Genomic DNA, 21261 nt, shown 5'->3' with positions numbered 1-21261 from the left:
TTCTTTTCTTCCCCTCGATAGAGAATATGAGTAGAATTGAGGACTCTGTTGGTCAAGCAATTCCATTAGAGGCTAAAAAGTATACTTGTTAGTTTCCAAACAGAAATATTCCCATTATATTTCTGTAATTAATTGCTAATTTAATTACATTATGGATAGGAAATATGTTCCATATGATTCCAGTCCTTTCACATTGGTTGAGATATACTTCATATGCTCAGGACATGGTGAGTACTTATAAATGGTCCCAGTGCTTGAAAGGTATATTTCACAATTACAGTGAAGTAGTTTACATATATCCATTAGGTCGATTTTGTTATTCATATGTTGAAATTTTTTCTAAACCCTCAGTGACTTTTTTCTTTACTTATGTAAATTACTGAGAGAAGTTTATCTGCACTATGACTGCAATGTTATTTTTTCTTGTAGTTCTGCCAATTTTTGCTTTATGTATTTTTAGTCTCTGTTATTAGAGGCATAAAATTTTTTAAAAATGGTCTTTTTCGTCAAATGATCAACATTTAGTCCACTTTAATTAGCTGTATATTTGTGTTTAAATTTGCCATGTTACTTGCTCTTTGTTGATTTATTTTTCTTTTTTCCCCTTTGCTGCCTTTTTTGGGTTTTAAATTATTTTTTTATTGTTCCTTTTCCGTTCCTTCCACCCTCATTCAAGTTTGGAAATTACATATTTGGTTTCTCTTCATCTAAAGGTTAAATTACAAGCCTCCCTAACTCATCAGTGCTTAAAATTCCCATTACTTTCTTCCCAGATAATACGTAGACTTTAAAACGCTTTATTTCTCCCTAAATACATATGAATCCTAAGAACACTTAAACACTTAAGCTCTACTCCACTTAAAGAGGAGGAGATAGAGGCTTCCAGTTACGGAATGAATAAATCATGGGAATAAAAGGCACAGCATAGAGAATACAGTCAGTGATACTGTAGTAGCTCTTTATGGTGACAGATGGTAGCTACACTTGTGGTGAGGATTCAGCAAATAGACTTGTCCAATCAGTATGTTGGAACTAATGTAATATTATGTGTCAGTTATACTCAAAAAGTGCAAAAGAACACTAATATTATTTACTCCTTTCCAGTATGGAGTATTGCGATTTTTTTTTAAGTCCCCTCTCCCCCAATAATCTCTATCCCCATCATGGGGCTTGAACTCAGGACTCCGAGATCAAGAGTCACATGCTTTACCAGCTGAACCAGCCAGGCACTCCCAAGTATTGTGAATTTTATACTTCATTCTTGTTTTTGTTTAAAACCCCATTAGACAGCATTATTGCTTAACAGTCCCTGTTCGTTTGCACATTACTCCTTTCTTTGTTTTTCACATCTTAGACTCAAGATGATTTCCTTTTGTCTGAAGTATATCTTTTAGAATTTTCCTTATTGAGAGTCAGGTGGTGGCTAGCTCTCCTGGTTTTGGATTGTCTGAAATCGTATTTAGTTTTCTTACTTGAAAGATAATTTTGTTGTATACAGAATTCTAGATTAGCAGATAGATCTTTGATCTATTTTTTTTTTTAAGATTTTGTTTATTAGCACTAGTGAGGGACAGAGGGAGAGGGAGAAGCAGACTCTCCCCCCCCTCCCCCCTTACCAGGGAGCTAGATGCAGGGCTCGATCCCAGGACCCTGGGATCGTGACCTGAGCTGAAAGCAGATGCTTAACTGACTCTGACTGAATCACCCAGGTGCCCCTCTTTGGTCTGTTTTAATTTTTGTGTATGGTGTTAGGTAAGGGTATAATTTCATTGTTTTGCATGTAGATAGCCAGTTTTTCCACTACCATTTGTTGAAAAGGCTATCTTTTCTCTATTGAATGGTCTTTTAGTACCCTTGTCAAAATCATTTGACCATATGTGCAAGGGTTTATTTCTGGCTCTCTCTTCTGTTCTGCTGGTCAGTATATCTTTGTGATAGTAGTAGCATGATGTTTTGTTGTTTTTAAATAGGCTCCATGCTAAATGTGGGGCAGGCTTGAACTTGGGATCCTGAGATCAAGAGTCATAAGCTGTACCAGGTGAGCCAGCCAGGCATCCCGAGTGTTTTGATTAATGTAGCTTTGTTGTGAGTTTTGAAATCAGGAAGTAGGTAGCTCTTCTTTTCAGTATTGCTTTAGTTACTCAGGGTCCTTGGATTTCATACAAATTTTAGGAGGAGTTCCATTTCTGCAAAAAATGTCATTCTGATTATTATAGGGGTTGCATTGAATCTGTAGTTCGCTTTGAGTAGTAGTAACATCTTAATAATATCAAGTCTTCCAATCCATAAACAAGGGATATATTTCCATGTGTTTGTTTTCTTTAATTTCTCTCAGCAACATTTTGTAGTTTTTATTGTACAAGTCTTTTACTTCCTTGGTTAATTATTAAGTATTTTATTCTTTTTGATGTTATTATAAATAGAATTCTTCATTTCCTTTTTGAGTTCATTTTTTAAAAAGATTGATTTGAGAGAAAGAGAGCATGAGTGAGAGGAGGGGCAGAGGGAGCCTGATGCTCGATCCCAGGACTCCGGGATCATGACCTGAGCTGAAGGCAGACGCTTAAAAGATTGAGCCACCCATGTGCCCCAGTTGTTCATTATTAATGTGTAGAACTTCAACTGATTTTTGTATGTTGACTTTGTATCTTCCTACTTTGCTGAATTCATTTAATAGTTTAAAAATTCTTTTGTGGGATCTTTATGGTTTCTACATATAAGATCTGCAAATAGAGATAATTTTACCTATTCATTTTCAGTATGGTTGTGTCTTACTTCTTTTTCTCACTTAATTGCTCTGACTAGAACTCCAGTACTTTGTTGAGTAGAAGTAGAGAAAGCAGGTATCCTTTCTGTGTTCTTTATCTGAGAGGGAAAGCTTTTGGTCTTTCACCATTAAGCATGATCTTCTCTGTGGGTTTTTCATAGATGGCTTTTACTATGTGGAGATAGTTTCCTATTCCTAGTTTGTTTTTGAGTGTTGTATGTATTTTTTTCCACAAATGAGTGTTGAATTTTGTTAAATACTTTTTCTGCATCAGTGGTGATGATCATGTGATTTTTATCCAGTCTGTTAGTGTGGTATATTACATTTACTGATTTCATATGTTGAACAATCCTTGTCTTCCAGGAATAAATTGCACTTGGTCATGGTGTATGTTTTTTTTGTTTTTCTTTGTTTTTATTAATTTTTTTATTCCATTATAGTTAACAGTTTTTTAAATGACGTATAATTGACATATAAGATTATGCTAGATTTAGGTATACAAAATAATGATTTGAGGGGTGCCTGGGTGGCACAGTTGGTTAAGCCCCCGCAGAGTCTATTTGGGATTCTCTCCCCCTCTGCCCCTCTAACTCATGCTCTCTCTCTTTCAAAATAAATAAATACATCCTTAAAAAAATAATGATTTGATTTTGTATAATTTTTTTTAATGTTCAGTTGTTTGCTGATATTTTGTTGAAGATTTTTAAATCAGTGTTTGTAAAGGATATTGGTCTGTAGTTTTCTTTTTCTTGTAGTATCTTCATCTGACTTTGGTATCAGAGTAATGCTGGCCTCAATGAATTAGGGAGTGTTCCTCACTATTTAGTTTTTTGGAAGAGTTTCAGAAGGATGGATGTTTGTTCTTATTTAAATGTTTGGTACAGCTTCCCAGTGAAGCTATTAGGTCCAGGGCTTTTCTTTGTTGGGACATTTTTGGTTTCTTATCACTGAGTCAGTGTCCTCACTAGTTACAGGTTTATTCAGATATTCTGTTACTATGTTATTTGGTGTTGGTAGGTTTTGTGTTTCTAGGATTTGGTCTGTTTCATGTAGATTATCCAGCTTGTAAGCGTATAGTTGTTCATACTACTCTCATAATCCTTTTTGTTTCTGTATAATCAGTAGTGATGTCCACACTTTTCTTTCTTTCTTTCTTTCTTTCTTTCTGCTTAACAACTGCGCCACCCAGGCGCCCCTACGCTTTTAATTCTGATTTTAGTAACTTGAGTCTTTTTTTCTTAGTCCACCTAGCTAAAGAGTTATCAGTTGCGTTGATCTTTTCGAAGAACTAACTTTTTTGGTTTTGTCCATTTTTTTTTTTTTTTACTAGATTCTCTATTAATTTTCCCTCTAATCTTTATTATTCTTTCTGCTTGCTTTAGGTGTAGTCTTCTGTTCCTTTTCTAGTTTATTAAGGTGAAAGTTTAGGGTTTATGAGAAGTCTTTAAAAAATATACATGTGTGGGGCGCCTGGGTGGCGCAGTCATTAAGCGTCTGCCTCCGGCTCAGGGCGTGATCCCAGTGTTCTGGGATCGAGCCCCACATCAGGCTCCTCCGCTAGGAACCTGCTTCTTCCTCTCCCACTCCTCCTGCTTGTGTTCCCTCTCTCACTGGTTGTTTCTGTCAAATAAATAAAATAAAATCTTGAAAATATATATATATACATGTGTGCAGCTATAAATATCCCTCTAAGAATTGATTTTGCTGCATCTTTTAAGTTGTGGTATATTTTGTGTTCATTTTCATTCAGAGTATTTTTTAATTTAACCATGTGAATTCTTTTACTGGTTATTTAGTAGTGTGCTATTTAATTTCCCAATTTTCCTTGTCTTTTTGACTTTTAATTTCATTCCATTGTGTTTGGAAAATACATTCTGTATTTCAGTTCTTTTAATTTTATTTTTGTGGCCTAACATGGTCTATCCTTGAGAATATTCATGTGCACTTAGAAAGACTGTATATTTTGCAGTTGTTTGGTAGAATATTTTTCAGATGCCTGTTAGGTCTAGTTGGTTTATAGTGCTGTTCAAGGCTTTTGTGTCTTTATGGATTGTCTAGTTCTCTTCATTACTGCAAGTGGGTTTTGAAATCTCTGTTATTGTTTCTCTTTTTTACATTTATTTCTGTCAGCTATTGCTTCATGAATTTGGGAGTCTGGTTTGATGCATGGTGTTTGTAATTGTTACACCTTTCTTTTAGGTTGATGTTTTTGTCATAAAATTTTGATCTTTTGTCTCTAGTAACCGTTTTTCCTTTAAGTATATTTTGTGTGTCCTTACTGTAGAGAAGAAGCCACCCCTCTTTGTTACTGTTTGCATGTTATTTCTTTTACAACCTTTTGCTTTCAACTCTTTTTTTAAAAAAAGATTTATTATTTTTTTGAGGGTAAAAGAGTGAGAGCACTAGCACGTGCATGAGCAGGGGGAGAGGTGGCAAGAATCTCAGGCAGACTCCCCACTGAGCAGGAGCCTGACCCGGGGCTTGATATCAGGACCCTGAGATCCTGACCTGAGTCAAAATCACGAGTTGGATGCTCAACCAACTGAGCCACCCAGGCGCCCCTCTTTCAACTCCTTTTTTGAATTTGATACAAAGTGTCTTGTGGCTATCATAGAGTTGAATCATATTTTTTATCCATTCTGCCAATTTCTGTGTTTGAATTATAGTTTTAAATACATATACATTTTTTAAAGAAGATTTTATTTATTTATTTGACACAGAGAGAGACAGCGAGAGAGGGAACACAAGCAGGGGGAGTGGGAGAGGGAGAAGCAGGCTTCCCGCTGAGCAGGGAGCCTGACCCAGGGCTCTATCCCAGGACCCTAGGATCATGACCTGAGCCGAAGGCAGACGCTTAATTGAGCCACCTAGGCATCCCCACTCAATATATTATTAAAGGAACATCAGTGTGAGTTTTATGTCATCTTTTACCTTGGGTGTCCTATTTGTAAAATAGTGGAACTACCTCTTTTTATCATCAGAATAAGGGAGTCACTTTTGACTATGTAGAAACAGGTGAAATTCCAAAGTATAATTCAGACAGCTATGTACAATGTAGTTCTTAGTACAACCTTTAAAACTTGGTATGTTAAATCAAGTTATTAAAATTATTCGTGAGACACCTGGGTGGCTCAGTTGGTTAAGCGTCCGACTCTTGATTTTGGCTCAGATCATGATCTCAGAGTCTTGAGATCGAGCCCTGAGTTGGGCTAAGCACCGGACATGGAGCATGCTTAAGATTCTCTCTCCCTCTCCATGTGCTACCCCCCCCCTTTATCCCCCTCTTGCACGCATTGTGTGCTCTCCTCTCTCTCCCTCTCTCTCTAGGGGAAAAAAAAATGAAAATAAGAACAGAGTCCTAGAGTTGTCAGTACGTTCTGTGGTAGCATCCCTAGTTCTTTACCTCAAGTTCTGTATCACTGTATTTTCTTTAAAAAAGTTGTTTTAGAAGATACTGTTTGTTGTGTATCCATAGACATCCATGTATTGTACACTTAAAATTTAAGAGGATAGATCTCTGTTACATATCCTTACCAGAAAAAAATTAAAAAGAAAAAAAAAAGATACTGTTCTGTGAGTTAGCTGATTTTTAAATAGTTTACTCAACTCTTAAATTTTGGATATGCATGTAAAGATACTGGTGTCCAAGGATTATCATGGTAACGTTCAGTTAACATTAAGATAGAACATAATTTAAGTTTTATCCCATACATCCCAGGAACATGCCTGGACCACCTGAGTTTATTTTATCTTAGAAATGCAATATAGTCTGGTTTGTACCTTTGATGGAAATTTCATTAGTGGAAGTGCTTAAAGATCTCACCCAAAGTGTCTTTTAACCATAGCTAAGAGCCACTTCTTGATTGTGGTTGAAGGAGATGTATCAGTCCTTTAAAAATTGTGGTGACAAGTTTATACAGGAAAGTTTCCTGTTGAAATAACATGTTACTGTCAATGGAAGAATGGAAATGGAGATTTTGAACCTAATTGGTTTTTAGATTGGCTTTAAACACTTTGAAAACAAATTCTGGCTATATTCAGTTAAAATTGAAGGAAAAAAATGTTATATTCAAAAAACATGGTCTTTAGTATTAATAGTTCAAATCTTAGTCTTTCTTTCTGTGATTTGACCTTTTTGATCCTCAGTTTATCTAAATGCAAAATGGAGATAATACAGTTTCATAATGTGAGGATTAAGCAAGATAATATATGTATATTGGATTTCTGGGGCTGCCATAATAAAGTGCCACAAGGTGGGCGGCTAAACAAGAGACATTTAATGGTATCGCAGTTGGGAGACTAGAAATAGAATGTCAAGTTGTTTTTTTCTGAGGACTTGTGAGAAGATGTTCACATCTCTCCTAATGTCTAGTTGCCTCAGCAGTTCTTGGTTGGTAGAAGGCATTTTCCTTGTGTCTTCATCATCTTCCCTCTGTGTATGTCTGTCTGTCTGCTTCCAGATTTTTCTTTTATAAAGGACACATTTGTTTTGGATTAGGAACCCACCCTAATTGATCTCATCTTGATTATCTCGAAGACCCTATTTCCAAATGAGGTCTTACCTACAGGTATTGTGGGGCATACTTTTGGGTGAGCACAGTTCAGCTCAACAATGTATATAAAAAGGCTTAACACCAGTATATTTCTTCCAACTGGACGTAAAGAGATATTAGGAAAAACCATTCTGAAATATGCCTATCCTGCCAGTCAATGCTCAGATGTCATTTCTTCATGTTAGTCTTCCCTAATATTGTTCAAGTGACTTGGGATCAGGAATTCATCTTTGTGTCTCTTATTGAGCTTTCTGTTGTGGTTGTTTAGTACATCTGTATGCATTTGAATTAAGGGTTTAAGAATTTGGTGTATTTGGGTGTCTTTCCAAGGTGAAATATTTAAGCTCTTCTGAAGATAAGAGTCATATTTAAAAATATTTTTTTTTCCTTATTCTTATCTTTTCTACTTCGTGATTGGAGGCTTCTCTTTGGTCTGGAATTCTTGCCTCTGTCTAGTTTTTTATGTGCTAAAGTCAGTTGGATTTGGTTGTTGTCCATTAATAACACTATTAAGAATATGTATTTGTATAGACATTATTTTCCAGTGGGTTTGCATATATTGTATTATTTGGTCATCATGGCAAATCAGTCAAGACAACCCGGAGTGGGGTACCTGGCTGGCTCAGTCAGTAGAACATGGGACTCTTTATCTTGTGGTTGTGATATTGAGCCCCAGGTTGAGTGTAGAGATTACATAAAAATAAAATCTTAAAAAAAAAAAAAAAAAAGCATGGAGATAATAAATGTTTCAGGTTTGTGAAAATCTTTTATCCACGATACCATTAATTTAATGAAACTATTTTTTATTCATGTTTCTCATTAACTTTGTTTATATATATATATTTTTTAATTTATTTTTAAGATTTTCTTTATTTGCGCGAGAGAGAGCATGAGCGCACAAGGGGGAGCAGTAGGCAGAGGGAGAAGCAGGCTACCCACTGAGCAAGGAGCCTGTTGTGGGACTTGATCCCAGGACCCCAGGATCATGACCTGAGCCGACGGCAGATGCTTAACCAACTGAGCCACCCAGGCGTCTGTCTATATATCTACATATCTATATATATAGATTTTTTTTTAAAGATTTTTATTTATTTGTTTGAAAGAGAGAATGTGTGAACAGGGGAGGGGCAGGGAGAGAGGGAGAGAATCTCAAGCAGACTTCTTTCTAAGCACAGAGCCCGACTTGGTTCTTGATTCAGGGCTTGACTCGGGGCTTGATCCCACAGCCCTGAGATCATGACCAGAGCCAAAATCAAGAGTTGGATGCTTAACGGACTGAGCCATCCATGCATGTCCCAACTTAATTTTTTTAAATCATCATTTCAGTTTCAACATAGTTTCTAAATGGTTGGTATATAATATGTGTGGGTGTGTATTACATTTTCAGTATTCCATAATTTCACCTGCATTTTGCATATTTCATTGAGTTTTCAGCATAATTAATTTAACAGATCTCTTGTTGGATGTTAAGTTTTTATTGTCATAAATAACTGCTTGAAATATTTTTCTGTAATTCTACTTATTTGGATTACTTTCTTTGGGTCACAATGTTAGGAATAGAACTGTTGCTTTCATTTGTTGGCTCATGGTAGAGCAGATGTTTCTTTCCTGATTCTGTGGCTTAGGAAGCTGAGGCTGTAGTATGTGACTTGTTTAAGATGACGTAATTCGTGATGGAGTCATAAGATAGAACTCATTGCTGCTTTGTCTGGTTGTGCGATTCAGCTTCTGGCTTTACCTGATACTGCTCATGTTCCTTCCTTGCTGTTTATTGGAAAGTATATTTAAAAAAAAATTATTGAAATATAGTTGACATTGGAAGCATGTATTTTATGGCTATAGTTTCTGATAATATAGTATAATCGTTTTGTTGAAGTAATATGAGGGGAAGACTGAACCAGTATCATATCATAGATTGATTATGGCTTAATTTGTCATAAAGCATATAACAATCATGGGGTTTTATTATTACTGGATGATTAGGAAGTGGTTGAGAGTTTATCCAGATTCGAATCCTGGCTCTGCCAACTTATTAAATACTATATGACTTTAGACATACAATAAAATAAGTGAATAGTAAAATAAGTAATAATACAGTACCTGCCTTAAGAGGATTAAAAAAGGAACAGTGTCTAGCACATAGCAAACCTCAAGTAAATGTTAGTTAATATGTCTAGAGTAATTCAGGACTTGAATAAATAAGCCAATACCAGGGATTGCCAAATAAATTAAATGATCATAAATTGTATCAGAAATTTATGGGAACCTACTCAAATTGTAGTTTTCTTTCTTTTTTTTTTTTTTTTAAGATTTTATTTAATTGACAGAGAGGGAGAGACAGCCAGCAAGAGAGGGAACGCAAGCAGTAGGAGTGGGAGGGGAAGAAGCAGGCTCCCAGCGGAGGAGCCTGATGTGGGGCTCGATCCCAGAACGCCAGGATCACACCCTGAGCCGAAGGCAGATGCTTAACGACTGAGCCACCCAGGCACCCCCTCAAATTGTAGTTTTCTGTACAGGCAAATAAAAAATTTGTTTTTAGGCGCCTGGGTGGCCCAGTTGGTAAGCATCTGTCTTTGGCTCAAGTCATAATCCCAGGGTCCTGGGATCGAGTCTGGAGTCAGGCTCTTTGCTCAGTGGGGAGTCTGCTTCTCCCTCTGCCTGCAGCTCCCCTTGCTTGTGCTCTCTCTCTTTCTGACAAATAAAATCTTCAAAAAAATTTTTGTTTTCCCATCCTGTCTTTGTATCTGGGTTTTAAAGTTTCAAAGCCAACTACCTTTGAAGTCCTGTTTGTTTTCTGATGACTTACAAACTGGTAACAGGCAAAAATAGTCTTTTTTTTTTCTTTTAAAGAATAAGATGTAGTGTCTCATTTCCTAGTAACTCTATACTTGAAGAAATAATCACGATATTTTCAATAAGGGCATTCTATGAAATTTAATTTCTGTCTGAAAACAGAGTCTTAAAGTTGAATTGGTAACTTAAAAATCTTTGAGTTGAGCCCCATCCGTTGATATTCTGCGGAGGAGCAATATTCATAATTTATTTGAATGATTTTAGTCAATTCATCTAGGATAGACTTTATTGAATGCTTAATCTGTTTTAAGTATTAATGAGGGAAGTTTGAGTCTGAGGGAGGATCACCAAGCCTTTTTCAAGACATAGCACTTAGAGAAAATCATAGTATGTCTGTGTTTCCTTAAAGTAAATGGAAGAGGTTGATCTTTGTCCAGGTACCCTGGGTGCTGCTTTTGGCTACTACCCAGGAACATCTCAGTACACTTGCAACTCCTTTGTGTGGTGTTTCGCAGGTGGAAAGCTTAGTCCTACTAAATACAAAGCTGTGTTCATCTTAAGGCAGGAGGTCTGCTTATGTAAGTGTGTTAAAGGCATGGCCATGGGTTTAGAGTGGAGATGAAGGATGTTGGATTGCAGATCAGTTAGGGATATTGGTTTTGGAGAAAAGATGCAGCCAAAATCTCTGCATTAGACAAGTCCAAGGAGCTTGATTCATATTGAATTTATTCTGCATGAATGGTGTTGCTTGGAGTTGTGCAGTATACTGTTCTAGAGGTCCTGGAAAAAGTCAAAGTCAGTTGCATTGACATTGCTAGGGTCTAGCCTGTAGCTTTCAGGATTATTTCATTAGAGCTATTATTGTTAATTGGTAGGAATGTCCATGTTTGTTTGAGAAGGATGTAGAATATCACCTGCAGAAGGGACCGCAGTTTCCCTGCGCCCTGCCCCCATTGTATTGAGATAGAATTGACACATTGTATTGGGAACATAGACTCTTGACATTGTTCATAAATTCTTTTTATAATCTGTCCCCCCCCCCCATGTTGTGTTGTAATCCAGGGACTAGGGCAAAGGTATCTTTTCCTGGGGATGATTCTGTTTCTTTTTACAGTTTTTCACTTTTTTATTAATGAAAATAATTATTTTCTCCATGAATGTAGGTAGATTAGTTATATAAAACAAATATAAATTGAGAGCTACTACTTTATAGAGGGCTATGTTATGAACATTAAGACAAAATGATTTAGTTGTACTTGCTTTGTAATTGTAGCTGGAGTGTTTTCATCTAGAATTCTGTAGAATTCTGCTTTTTCAGAAGATTAATAGGAAAATGGTACACTGTTTCAAAAGGTTTTGATTCTTATTGATGCCCCATGTTTTGTCTGTCTAAAGTGTCAACCCAAGAAAAAGTCTACGCCACTGAAGTATGAAGTTGGAGATCTCATCTGGGCAAAATTCAAGAGACGCCCATGGTGGCCCTGCAGGATTTGTTCTGATCCGTTGATTAACACACATTCAAAAATGAAAGGTAATACTAGTAGTTGATTATACGTGATAAAATACAGTATGGAGTAAAAAACTTGTAGTTGCCTTTAGTATAACCTAATTTTTGTCGCCTTCAGTAGTAATACATTTTTACCTTTGAGCATTTGGTGAATGAATTGTTATTAATGTATTTTACCTTTATGAATTTTTTTAAAGTTTTATTTTACATTATGATTTAAAAATTCTTACTCTATTTATAGATGACAGGAAAAATATTAGGTTTATTACCTAAAGTTTACATTGTCTAGAATCACTTTTCAGTGTATTTAGGCTTTTCTACCTCAGTCTTCAGGTTTGTATCATTGCTGTTAAGCTTTAAAGCTGAAACAATTATAAGGAATCCTTTGAATTTTGAATTGTAAAATCTTGATTTAGAGCATTCCCTTTAATGACTAGTTTGTTTCTTACTTTGTTCTATTTGAATCTCAGGTATGCTTAAAACGCTACAAGGTAGGGACTGAATTTTGATCTTGAGCTGCCTTTTTTCTATTAAGATGTTTTGTGATTTAATATATGTATTTTAGTTTTTGAATAGGTGATATATTCATAATTAAAAAAAAATCAGCTCACTTCCTCCTTTTCTCTGATCTGCCTCATTCTTTCTCTTCTTTCCAGAGAGTAACCAGTTGTTTTTAATGTTTGTTTCTAGAGTATTTTTATGTATATCGAAGTATATATTCTCATCTTTTTAACACAATAGCATATTTTTTTATGTTCTACACTTGTTTTTTTCACTTCTTAGAGGTTTTCCATGTTAGTGCATTGAAGACTTTCTCTCTCTTAACAACTGTATAGTTTTCCACTTTTTGATTATGTTATACTTTATATAACCATTTTCCTGTTGGTGGATGTTTAGGTTGTTTTTAATCTTGTGTTGTGAAGTCTCTGTATACATATGTACATAACATAAATGTGTTTCTGCGCACACAACAGTGGTATAAAGAATAACTTTCACGTATACATGTATCAAAAGTGGGATTGCTGGAGTTGATTTTATATTTCAAATATTGAGTATTGAGGTACCTAAAGACCTTTACAGCTCAGTGTTCTGTTTTTTTAAATGATATCTTAATCTTTGTGGCCTATTTGGACATTAAAGTACTATTAGTAAATTCTTTTAGTCCTCCCCTCTACCCTTCCTGTTAAGTTTCTTACTCGTTATACTATTCATGCACACTAATTGGGTCCATGCCATTTATTCAGCAGTTTCTAACTATATTGTATGGGTAGTATGCTAGGTAGTAGGATCCAGTAACGGGCAAAACATCACTTCTGCTTGCCCTTGTTTATGGAGTCCAGTTAAAGAGACAAGATACCAGCAAATAATCAGACAAATAGATAATTGCTTCACTGAGAAGTGTGTCCAAAGATAAATATTGGTGTTCAATCAGTGATATAGCAGGGGTATGTAATTTGGACTTCTGGTGTAGGGTATTCGGGGCAGTTATGTTAGTAAAGTATCTTTGGTCTGAGAGGTGAGAAGACGAGTAGGAATTANNNNGGGAAAGAAGGAGAAGATGGTTCCAGGCACAGAAACTAGTATGTGCTCTGGCTCTGAGAGGTCTCCTATCCATAGAGTAACTACGCTGGTAACTACAGGGTGACCTCTGCTTGTTGATATTAACTGAAGCCATGGGCAAGGCATGGATGAGATGGCTTGTGATAAAATATACAGTGAGAAAAAGGGTGGGCTTTGAGGAAGGAAGCATTTGAGGTCTGTATGGAGGATAATGAGCTTGGAAAAGAGATGGGAAAAAATCGAAATGGAAGAAGAAAACCAGGATTATTTGGTATGTCGTATTGGTGATTAGCATGTTTTGATAAGGAAAATGTGATTGATTTGGTTGAACTTGCCTGGTGATCAAATAAAATGTCCATTAGGTATAAGGAGGTAGAGATCCGTGGTATTTTTGGTGTTATGATTGTGTCTGAGGTTGAATTAGACTGGAAATGGAGACAAAGCAGAGAAGTGGGGATGCTGTAGGTAGAGAAAGATATGGGGTCCAGAAGGATTGCTAAAGGTGGGGATGATTATGTTAGTAGTGCTGATGAGAAGAGTTCTGGAAATAGAGAGTGAAGACAGGAGTAGTAAAGAATCAAAGGCAGGATCATAACATAGGATTTCTGGGAAAAGAAGTGGTGGATGGGTTTGGTATCACAGTGAGATATTGGCCTCAATGGGAGAAGGGGCAGCCCCCTTAGCATTAGGGGTGGGTAAGAGTGCAGCGACTGAAGGTTTCGTGTGGTGTACTTGAGTGTTCTTGTCTGGCTTCTTTATCTTGAGTGGAGAATGTGATCATACCAAAGAGCAAGGGCTGTTACTGGAAAATACCATGTTTTGTTTTCAGCCTATAAAAAGGTTAAAACTCATAAATTCAAGTGAGCTTAGCAGAAAGAGTGAATTTATATAACTTCCTCCTGAAGAAATGATTAAACATGGTAAAATGGATCTATTTAACCTTACAGCTACTTTTCTCATTTTCTTTTAGCATTTTTCACTTTTGTTTTCATTTCCCTATAGTTTATGGCAAGCTATAGTCAGCCAGGTTCTGGAAAGCCTAATTAATACCTCTTAGTAGTTAACTCTCCATTTTCCTTTGAATGTGCTCCTTTTTCTGCTTATCTCCTTCACGGCTTATAACTTGGTGGAATTACTGGTCTTGCCGTTGACAGTTCCCAGTAGTAGGAAATTTCGGATAGACTGCTGTCAAAGTAATCCTGCTCCCCACGACACTGAAACTATGACCAGTATTAACGTTTGACTCTTCTGTAGCATTGTAATTTTCCCCTTCAACTTTTTATTTTGAAAGTTTCAAATCTATAGACAAATTGAAGAGTAGCACAATGAACACCTATATACACTTTACATAGGTTCAACAATTACTACTTTGTACTAATTATTAGCTGGTATCAGTGAAAAATTAAAAATTATAGTGCAGTGTTCATATTATTGTGATCATCCATGTTTGTTTTCCTAGCAAAGCCAAATATTTCAAATGGTGTTAGAAAACCCAAGTTTTTATAAAATCACTTTTTAAAGTCATTATTTACTTTTATTATACAAGGTGCATATAATTTTGAAAGTTACATGGTTGATTCTATAGGCTTTGCCTGAAAAACAGTCTGCTGTGGCTATATTCCTCTTTTTTTTTTTTTTTTAATATCCCTCTTTCTAAGCACCTTTAACTCTGTCAGCTGAATCTTTTGATATTTACCTCTGTATCTCAGAATTCATCCTTCTGAATTACTTTTTACTTCTCACTGTAGAAGTTGTGGATTAGTCATTTCCATCGGGCCTTACCTCCCACCTACCTCCGACATCCTGCTGTCTTACCTGTTATATTATAATTTTGGTTAGGAATTCAGTATGTGTGTTATTATGTTAACAATGTACATGGCTTAGCTATGTGGTGTCCAGTGCTTTCTGTGCCCTCAGAACCTTCTGATTTTTCTCTAGTTATCTGTGTGTGTTGGTGAAGGAGAGTGTTCTTAGTTATTTTATGTATTTGTTATGAATTCATAGTAAAACTCTCCTAGTTTTAATTTTTTCCACATGATCTGATACATTGGTAATTTGTCATTTTTTGTTTGTTTGTTTAAGAGAGGGAGAGCGTGGGTGGAGTTGGCAGAGGGAGAGAGAGAGAATCTTAAGCAGCCTCTCTGCCCAGTGCAGAGCCTGACCCAGGGCTCAGATCTCACAACCCTGAGGTCATGACCTGAGTTGAAATCAATAATGGGATGTTTAACCAACTGAGCCACCCAGGTGCCCCGGTAATTTGTCATTTTCATCATCTTGAGGAACTCTTACATAGAGCCTCATGTTGTTGACCCTTGAAAAACACGGATTTGAATTGTACGGGTCCTTATATAATCTTTTTTACACAGATTTTTCTCAGTAAATATATTACAGTATTGTAAATGTATATTCTCTCCTTACAGTTTTCTGAATAACAATAATTGTTTTCCTTATGATTTTCTTAATAACATTTTATTTTCCCTAGCCTTACTTTATTGTAAAAAAACTGTATAATACACAAAACATAAAAGATGTATTAACAGTTGATGTTATTGGTAAGGCTTCTGGTCAGCAATAAGCTGTTAGTAGTTAAGTTTTTGGAAACTCAAAAGTTAGATGCAGATTGCAGCTGCACAGAGAGTTGGGACCCCTAACCAACCCTCTGCCCCCTGCTGCCACTGGATTGTTTAAGGGTCAACTATATATTCCTTCAATCTATACTAGTTACCTTCTCTGTCTGGATAGCTGTGTTATCTTGGGGATTCCCTTTAGCTTTCTCTTGATGAATTCCATGTCTTCCTTGATTTTGGTTTACTCACTCATTTTTTTTTTTTTTAAGATTTTTATTTATTTATTCGACAGAGATAGAGACAGCCAGCGAGAGAGGGAACACAAGCAGGGGGAGTGGGAGAGGAAGAAGCAGGCTCATAGCGGAGGAGCCTGATGTGGGACTCGATCCCATAATGCCAGGATCACACCCTGAGCTGAAGGCAGACGCTTAACCGCTGTGCCACCCAGGCGCCCCTACTCACTCATTTTGAATATACAGCACGTCCTTCCGTAGTTTCCTGAGAAAGGGCGTATGGAGGCAAATATTTTGAGACCTTGCATTATCTGAATATATTTTTATTCTTTTCGTACACTTGTTTGATAGTTTCGCTGGTATAAAATACTAGCCTGGAAATCATTTTTGCTCAGAATTTTGAAGGCATTGCTCCATTTCCTACTTCCAGAGTTGCTATTAAAGTATTTTGATTCTGATATTTTTTTCCGTGACTTTTCCTCTCTGAAAGCTTGCAGACTCTTCTCTTTGTTCCTGTAGTTCACAAGGCCATACCTTGCTGTGAGTCATCCATTGTGGTAGGTACTTGGTGGACCCTTTTGATCTACAAATTTGATTTCTTTCTTTCTAGGACATTTTCTTGAATTATTACATTGATTATTTTCTTCCCTTCGTTAATTCTGTCTTTAACTCTTACTCAGATGTTGACTTTCCTGCATTGGACTTCATAATTTTTTTATCTTTTTTGGTACAGTTTTGTTTTGCTCTACTTTAGTGAGTTTCCTCAACTTTGTCTTCAAACCCTTTTTTTGAGTTACATTTCTGCTCTTATGTTCTTAATTTTTAAGGATTCCTTTTTTTGTTCCCTGCATCTTATTTCATGATTGCAAAATCTTTTTCATTTCTGAAGCTATTAATGATAGTTTCTGTGAAATTTTCTCGTCTGTATATAGTATGTTTCAAGTTCTTTTTTTTCTTTACTCTTTGTACGTTTCTTTCTTCTCTATTTTTTATGTTTGAGGCTTTCCTCAGATCTCTGTTCTGGGTTAAAGAGCATATGGATACTTCTGAGTGTGTGGACCTTGTCAGCCTTTAATTTCTTCCCCTTCCCAGTTCCTTGTCAGTAGTACCTTCTCTGTTTCTTTCTTGGCTTGGTGAGATTCCTCAGAGAAGAATCTAGTCTTCTACCCAGAAAATAAGAATCTGGCTTTTCATATTCTGGGCGCTCAGTCGGGGAACTCAACTAAGTTGGTTTTAGCATTGAGTTCACTCACTCGTTTTTTTGGTATTGCTATACTCCTGGGCTGTGCGTAGTGTTGCTTAGTCTAGAGACTTTCTATTCTGCTCCCAACTAGTGGAAAAACCTCTAGTCTTCTACTGGGGGAATGGGAGAGGCAATGACAATGTGGTTTGAAACGGAGGAGGCTGCTTAACAGCTTTCAACCAGTTCTCTGTGTCTTATCCTCTCAAACTCCAGAGGTGTATCAGCTTTTGCCAGTTCCTGGGCCTTTTGATGATATGTGGTATAGATACAGTTGGTTCTTGGTTTTACTCACTGAAGACTTAAAATTTGGCATTCTTAAATCTATTAAGATAGTTACCATTATACTAATCCATTTGCTTCCCAGCTTCCAGAACGGTACATACCTGCACAACTATGTAATTTACACTCAATCCTTTATTGTTCTCCCTGTCATTAATGGGCTTATTACTTGAAAATCTTTTTATTGTAGCTTTAGTGGAGATTAGGTGGGAAAGGGATTTAGAAATGTTTATTCAGTTCTTCATCTTGACCTGTAAATACTCTAACTTCATCTTGAACAGACTTTCAGCCAGTCTTGTTTTCAGACCTTTCTATACTTCTGCTTGTAGGATACCCTTTGCAAAGCAATTGGGGAAATCAAATCGCTTCTTAGCTTTTCTCAGAGCTGGCCTGTTATTCAGTTTTCTTTTGTTTAACTCTCATCACTATCTGACTTTCAACTTTGCCAGATTTTTACTGTTGTTTCTTTTCCAATGCTTTGTCCTTTGTGTTCATTCTTTTTAAAAACTGCTTTTACTGGTTTTTTAAGGGGGTTTCAGAAGGGAGCAAAACTAAACTTGAGTATTAGTCTCATTCTTTACCTTTAAAGATTTCTACTTTAACATTATTCAGTAGTAGTTTTTTTAAAAGATTCTTAACTTGGTTTACTAGAGCAAAGAATTACTCTGGCTTGTAGACTGAAGAGAACTAATATTTGAATAAACGTATTGTTCAAAAAGCTCTACCTATGACTCTACTTTTGGCAGCTGTCAACCTTCCCTTCATAACCATGATTGTGGTAACCATTGACTTTCTCCACCTCTGGATGTGCTACTCACTTCTGAAAGCACTGAAGTCATCCATTCTCTCCTTTTATTCTAACCTTGCTCTATGCAGGGCCATTAGTTACCTGGTAATACATTTGGTGCAGGGAAACACTCCCTTTCCTCCTAATATTTATCTCTCATCCTTGACTTTTGTATTCTCTTGTTACGATAGTAACTATTTTCATCCAATTTTTAAAAAATTCTTTTTATTTTCCTTGCTGGATCCTCTTCCACCTTGCCATTGAATGTGGTGATCCTTTTTTTTTTTTTTTAACTTTTCTCTCTCTCTCTTTTTTTTAAGTTTATTTATTTATTTTTTAGTAGTCTCTGCACCCAGTGTGGGGCTCAGACTCACAACCCCCAGATCAGTAGTTGCATGCCCTTTTGACTTAGCCAGCCAGCAGCCCCTATTTTCTATTCTTTTTGAATAGCAGTCTTACTGATTCTGAGTTTTAACCATTATTGATAAACTTAATTTATATACACAGTACTAGTGTTTCCCCAGGCTTCAAATCTGCAAGCCCAACTGTGTACTTGAAGCTTTCACTAGGATGTCCTTTAGACACTTGAGCTGAGCTTATTTAAAACTGACCTAATTATTTTCCTCCTCAGACCAGCCTTAGTGAATAGATCCCTGCCACCTAGTCACGTACCCCAAATACCTAGAAGTCACCCTTTTCTTCCTTCTTTGTGCCCTTATACCATCAGATCCTTTATTTTCTATACAACTTTTTTGAGATATAATTTACAGAGCCTAAAATTGATTCAGTGAGTGGTTTTTGGTATATTCAGGGTCAAGTAACTACCACCAATAGTCAGTTTTAGAATATTTTCATCATCCCAAAAAGAAATCTGATACCCTTTATCTACCTTCTCCCCAATCTTCTCACCCCTTATACCTCTTCACCCTAAGTAACAAGTAATATATTTTTCTATCTCTATAGATTTGCATATTCTGGACATTTCATATAAATGGAATCATATACTATGTGGTCCTTTGTGACTTCTTCTTTCACTTAGCTTAATACTTTCAGAGTCTGTTCATGTATCAGTATTTCATTCTGTTTCATAGTAAATAATACTCCATTATATGGATAGACCACAATTTTTTATTTATGAATTCATCAGTTAGTGGACATTTGGACTGTTTCTACCTTATGGCTATTTAGAATAGTACCGCTGTGAATATTTGTGTGTAAGTTTTAGTGTGGACATAATGTTTTCAAATCTTGAGTATATACCCAGGAGTAGAATTGCTGGCTCGCATGTTAACTCTGTGTAGCTGTTTGAAGTACTGCCAGACTGCTTTGAAAAGCTGCTGCACCAGTTCAGATTTCCACCAGTGTGAGGATTCTACTTCTCTACGTCCTCACCAATACTTGTTAATCTGATCTTTTTTTCTATTGTGCTAAAATACACATAACAAATTTACCGTTTTATTTTTTATTTATTTTTAAAATGATTTTATTTATTTATTTATTTGAGAGAGAGGGTGGTGGGGAGGGGAGGAGCAGAGGGAGAGGGACAAGCAGACTCCATGCTGAGCACAAAGTCTGACCTGGAGCTCAGTCCCACAACCTCAAGATCAAGACCTGAGCTGATACCGAGAGCTGGATGCCTAACCAGCTGAGCCACCCAGGCACCCCACAAATGTACCATTTTAACTGTTTAAAAAAAAAAGGATTTATTTATTTGGGGGGTAGAGGGAGAGAGTCTCAAGCAGACTTCTGTGCTGAGTGTGGAGCCCAACATGGGGCTCAGATCTCTTGACCCTGAGATCACGACCTGAGCCGAAACCAAGAGTTGGATCCTCAGCTGGCTGTGCCACCCAGGCTCCCCATTTTAACCGTTTTTAAGCGTACAGTTTAGTGGCATTAAGTACATTCACATTGTTGTGCAATTATTACCACTATGCGTATCCAGAACCTTTTCCTATTTTTACACTGAAAATCCATACTCATTTAATAAGAACTTTTAGCCCCTGGTCAATAGTATTCCACTTTCTTTCTCTATTAATTTGACTATTCTAGGTACCTCATAAAAGTAGAATTATACAATATTTGCTTATTTGTGTTTGGCTTATTTCACTTAGCATAATGTCTTTAAAGTCCATCCATGTGCCAGTATTTCATACATTTTCAAGGTTCAGTAATATTCCATTGTATGTATATACCACATTTTGTTCATCCTTCAGTGGACATTTGGGTTATTTCCACGTTTTGGCTGTTGTGAATAATACTGCTATGAACATTGGTGTTCAAAGATCTTTTTTTTTTAAGTTTTATTTTTATTTAAGTCATCTCTATATCCAGCATGAGGCTTGAACTCATGACCCCAGCCAAGATCAAGAGTGTATGCTCGTCTGCCTGAGCCAGTCAGGCGCTCTTCTGATTTTTTATTACTTGTCAAGTCTTTGTCTAAAAAAAAATTTTTTTTTTTTTTTTCAAATTTTGTTTTCTTGATTCCCAGTGTTACTTGCCTTAGTTTAGGTTCTAGTCATCTCACATGTACACTATTTTGGTAATCTCTGGTCTACTGAATCTCCTCTCTGTTTTCTCTTGAATATGTTATTCCAAGGTCAAGGAGATTTATCTTTCTAAGACCCAAAACTGAGCCTATGGTTCCACAGTTTAAATGAGCCTCCTCAATGCCAGGAGCTCACACAATGGTTAGGCTCTTAACATGGCATCAAGCTCTTTGAGGTCTAGCCACTGCTTACCTAAGTTTTTATGATTTAGTGTTCTGACCTACTTTTAGTTCCCAGCTGTTTATTCATTCATGCCTTTGAAGGTTCTGGGCCTTCATGCTGGAATTCTCTTAACAAACTGTTTATTTACCTTTAAAAATTCTGCTCAGGTGCCCTGTTTGTCCTTTAATTAATGATCTCCACTTTTTTTGTTTTAAGATTTATTTATTTATTTATTTATTTATTTATTTATTTATTTATTTATTT

At 36.4% G+C, this 21261-nt stretch overlaps 1 protein-coding gene across 4 annotated transcripts in view; it reads left to right on the top strand.

The window, feature by feature from the left end:
* The window catches only part of NSD1 (nuclear receptor binding SET domain protein 1), a 142179-nt gene that overhangs the window by 54657 nt on the left and 66261 nt on the right, over window positions 1-21261 (top strand). For all 4 annotated transcript variants that reach the window (XM_040630246.1, XM_040630248.1, XM_040630247.1 and 1 more), the window contains one exon: window positions 11509-11644. In XM_040630246.1, coding sequence (XP_040486180.1) covers window positions 11509-11644 — 136 coding nt within the window. The remainder of the gene's footprint in view (window positions 1-11508; window positions 11645-21261) is intronic.

The sequence above is a fragment of the Ursus maritimus genome, unplaced genomic scaffold (genome assembly GCF_017311325.1).
Source record: "Ursus maritimus isolate PB19 unplaced genomic scaffold, ASM1731132v1 scaffold_15, whole genome shotgun sequence".
NCBI lineage: Eukaryota > Metazoa > Chordata > Mammalia > Carnivora > Ursidae > Ursus > Ursus maritimus.
Note: the sequence above shows the minus strand (reverse complement) of the source record. Positions and strands in the feature narration are given on the sequence as shown.